The sequence below is a fragment of the Quercus robur genome, chromosome 4 (genome assembly GCF_932294415.1).
Source record: "Quercus robur chromosome 4, dhQueRobu3.1, whole genome shotgun sequence".
NCBI lineage: Eukaryota > Viridiplantae > Streptophyta > Magnoliopsida > Fagales > Fagaceae > Quercus > Quercus robur.
In genome coordinates, this window is record NC_065537.1 from 80,049,258 (window position 1) to 80,054,058 (window position 4,801).

The 4,801-nt window shown below is 35.2% G+C and overlaps 1 protein-coding gene across 1 annotated transcript; it reads left to right on the forward strand.

Moving 5' to 3' along the window:
* The first annotated feature begins 773 nt into the window (after positions 1–773).
* Positions 774–4,375, forward strand: LOC126723938 (uncharacterized). Its single transcript, XM_050427961.1, has 3 exons — positions 774–1,001; positions 2,616–2,930; positions 3,642–4,375. Exons 1-3 carry the CDS (start codon positions 774–776, stop codon positions 4,137–4,139), a joined length of 1,041 nt encoding a protein of 346 aa, XP_050283918.1. The 3' UTR covers positions 4,140–4,375.
* The last annotated feature ends 426 nt before the right edge of the window (positions 4,376–4,801 follow it).

Sequence of the window (4,801 nt, forward strand, 5' to 3'; positions counted from 1 at the left end):
TCAGCTCACTCCTTCTTTTCTACATTAAGTTGATCTTGAGTTTTGGTGGCGATGCTAATCTTGATTTTCTGTTGGTTTTGGGTGTCAGTATCTCTCTCTCTCATTCGTCTCTGGCTTAAGAATTGTGGTAGTTGGTCTTTCATTGGTAATGCCTTACTCTATGATGGAGTTATGATCATGATGGAAAGCGAGGATTTGGAAAGCGGTTCCTTCATGCCTAAATAATGTGGTGTCATTGGAAAGAAAGAAATGCTGCTTGGTTTTTATCAACTAGGGTTGTGCCTCCTTTTTATTGAATTTTATCACTTATATGCTAGTTAAACAAAGGATTTTTAATGAGTATAAAATTAGAAAGAAGCTGAAGAGTGAAGATTGTCAGCTATTAAAGGATCTAATTACTTTTGTTGAGAAATAAAATAAACACCATTCATAATAAAAAAAATAAAAAAGGAGCCATAAAATTAAAAAAGAAAAAAAAAAAAAATATATATATATATATATATAAAAATAAAGGAGAAGAGGAAAAACAATGGTGACCTGACTTGCGCCTGTTGAGACTGCGATTCCTGCAATTTGTTATTCAAAGAAAGATCAATTACAGTAATAAATAAATTGAAGGTGAGAAAGATTATTAAAGAGTGAAAAACAAAGAGACCTCTGATTGGGAGGAGCATAGCGCTTGATCGCTGGGTCTGCTGTTGCTGTTGCTGCTGCGGCTGCTGCTGTATTTGTAGCTGTAGGTGTAGGGTTTTCCAGCATCTCTCTCATTCGTCATGTGGAGGCTCTCACTCAGATACCCATTTCTCAACCCAGATCAAAGAAGAAGACCCTTCAAATCTATTGGTTTTTGTAGCATCACCAATGCCAAAGATATTCAAGACATTTCCTGGGAAATCTCTAAGTTTCTTGGACATGACAACTGGCGGTCTTTCATGGCGTCCTCAGACATACCCATGAAGCTAAACCCAGAAGTTGTTCGGTTTGTTCTACACCAAAACCAGGTGGGTGACCCCAAACGCCTCTTAGATTTCTTCAATTGGTCCAAATCCCAAATGGGTATTCCTCAGAATTTAGATTCTTTCTCTATTCTTGCTGTTTTGTTATGCAATTCCAATCTCCTTGGACCCGCTAGTAGGTTGTTACAGCAAATGATAAGAACACATTCCGGGTCGTGTTTGTTAGTTTTCGATTCGGTTCTTTGTTGCTTTAGAAATAGAGGTTCTAATCCTATGGTGTTTGATATATTGATTGATAGTTATAAGAAGATGGGCATGTTGGGTGATGCGGCAAATGTTTTTTTGGGTGCCAAAAGCGGTCACATTATGCCCAGTTTGAGGTGTTGTAATGCTTTATTGAAAGATTTGTTGAAAGGTAATATGATGGAATTGTTTTGGAAGGTGTTTAATGGGATGCGGGATGCTAAAATGGAGTTTAATGTTTAATGGGTTTTTGGTTGTGGTGTCTGGTTTTGAGTTTCGGCGGAAGGGGTGGGGAGATCGGCGAGGGAGATTGGCGCTGGGGTGGGTCGGAGCTTGGTTGGCAACTGGGCAGCGAGTCGGCGAGGTGGGTCTATGGCAGCTGGGCAGCAGATCAGCTTGGTGGAGAGGAGAGATGCTGAGTGAGTCTGAGGAGAGAGAGGGCAACGAGAAGAATAGGAAGGAAGAGAAAAAAAATAAGAAAAAAATTATTTAAATATATATATTTTTTTTTGGTAAACATGGAATAATCATTAACTAAGAAACACTGGCAATAGCACCAGTTCTACAAAGTCTAGAGCGACATACGCCCATCATATCATCATAAAGGAGCTGCAAAATAACAGGGGGAGGGGAGACAAAAACTAAAGACAATTCTGCAGAAGTCGATCCCGGTTTAGCTAAAGCATCGGCACAAAAATTTGCTTTTCTGAAGCAATGCGATAATTTAACTTGAGGCAGACGCAGCAACAATTCCCTGCAATCATTAACAAGACCAGACAAATCTCCACTAGCATTGACATTGCTAGAAACTAAGGAAATTGCTGTGGTTGCATCAAGTTCAATCTCCACAGCAGAAATTCCCCTTTCTAAACACAGCCCCAGCCCATCCCTCAAATTATTTAAATATTACTATATATATATATATATATATATATTACATGTGAGCGCTAAGAAGTGTTTTTTTTTGGCTTTGGCTCCTCCAGTCCTAGTTTTATGCTAAAAGTAGCGATATGGCTTTTTAGCATCATTTGATTCATAAAGTTATTTTTTATGCATAATTTTAAACTATAAAAGTTTAAAATATAAATACTTGATTATGACAAAATTATTTATCTTTAAACATTTGAAAATTTTGCAAGTATACAGAATAATGGAAAAAAAAATGTAATCTTACCATAAATTTTTTAAAAATTCATATCCAATAAAAATATATATTAATTGATGTAACATTATTTAAAATTATATCAGGTAAGTTGAATCGATCCCAACCATAAATATTCTTTTACATCACTTTACACACACTCTTTAGTATAATATCCACAATTATACTCGAAATCTGGACGTGATCATGTGATTGGGGTGAATTTATGCAAATAACCTCCTTCTCTTTATTTATTTTTATTTTTATGAATGTAGGACTGGACTTCTCCCGGATCTGATTGGGTTCTCAACCGCTGTAACATATCAATGGAATTAAAATCCTCTTTGGACGATATGGGCTACCCCATAGAAAAAAACGAAGGAAATCCAACAAAAGTCACTTGTCCAAAAGTCCCATTAAGGCTGCGAAAATCCAAGGGAAGCGAGGACTACTTTGATCCTGTGGTTATTTCTTTCGGTCCTTATCATCATGGCAAAAGAGAACTCCAGGAAATAGACATGATCAAAGATGAAGTCATGCTCAAGTTTATTAAAGAATCTGGCAAATCGTTTCCTGAATTTTATTATAAGGTACGTAATATGAATAACGACACTAGAGCTTGTTACGTTGATTGTTCGAAGGAAAATTATTGTGATGATACGCTTGCATTGATTATGCTTCGAGACGGTTGTTTCATTTCATATTTATTGGACATGGTGGTAGATAAGAAGTGGGACAAGGTATCAAAGCTATTTGTTAATCATGGAAGCTCATTGGGATCTAATTATGTAATTAGGGACATGTTTTTGTTGGAGAACCAAATTCCATTGGCAGTTTTAGAACTTTTGATGAGCCTTAGATACAACAATAATAGAAAAGTAGTACCAAAAATGATCCAGCAATTCATTTATTATCTATTTTGGTTCATACCCTTAGAGGAAGTTCCAGAAGATAAGGATGAGGAGCCACAGGATCATTGTCTCCTTAAAAGTATACAAAGTCATTGTCTCCTTGAATGTATGCAAAAAGAATTTTCCAAAGTTGTTGATGGAAAGAAAGAACGTACTCTCTGTTTCAATTTTGTTCCATCATACAGATTTTGTTTATGGAATCCATCTCCAAAAGCCTCGAAAAAGGAGCAAGATCCTGCAGATGATTGTCCATCATATCGTTCCCTTAGTGAACTTAAAGCTAAGGGGGTCCATTTCAAGCCTATATATTGTAGTCCTCATTCATTAAAAAGAAGAAAATTATTTTCTTTTAATGATGTTGAATTCATACCTGGCTTTTTCTATGCACAGCTTAAGCTTCCCCCTTTGATCCTTACTTATGATACAACAATAGTGTGGAAGAACTTGGTAGCCTTTGAATTGAGTACTACATGTGAGACACAGATTGTTATTACATCTTACATCAATTTCCTGAATGCACTCATTGCCAATCCTGACGATGTCAAAGAGCTGCGCTCAAAGCGTATACTTCTCAACGCTGCAGGCAGTGACGAAGAGATGTTTAAATTTTTCAAAGAGATATGCACAGACTCAATTCAAGATAACTCAATTTACAGAAATGTTAGAGAAGATATTGAAAAGCACTGTAGGAGCAAGATAAGGACCTGGGCGGCTGAAATAATTTACAAATATTTTAGAAACCCATGGTCTGCTCTTGGTTTATTTGCTGCTATTGCTGTCGTTGTTTTAAGTTTTGTGCAGACTTACTTCACTATCTATTCTGGAAAAGATGAGTGCATGGAATCCATTTGCAGCTACCTCAAAAAACAGCAGATAAAAAATGATTAGCATATACTGCTACCTCAAAATGGAAGCCTCTAGTTACTTGTGATATTAATAAAAGATTTTTTTTTTCTTTTTATTTTTGGGGGGGCTTCTAAAGACGCTTTGAATTTTACACACTACTTCAATTTAAATTGTCATTGGACCTATTGTTTCTCAATTAATTGGGCACATTTACATTGTGTTGTAATTTGTAATAGTGTATTGGTGTTATTAAGTTCCATTTATGGCACTTCTGGTTACATCAACCTTGTTTAGTGTTTTTTCTTTGAATAGAATTTGGCTACAAAACAAACCGGAAAAAAAAAAAAAAAAAAAAAACACCTTGTCTTGTGCCTTTTAGATTATTATAGCATTATGGGTTTGTGTAATGTATACATTTAGCGCATATATTAATCATCAATTTTAAGAAATGCTTATGAGAAATTAGAAAAAATGTAAAAAAAGTTAGTTATTTTTAAATTTTTTCATAAAAAGTTTCATAAATAATTTACTAATATATACCCTAAAGATATACATTAATGAAACCTTGGTATTATTATTATTATTATTATTATGTTTTTTTTTTTGGGTAATTATTTTTCTGTCTATTCATTTGCATCATTTCACAACAATATCCTCTCAAGAAACCTGTGCCTTCACCACTGCACACTCTTGGTGCGGTGGCC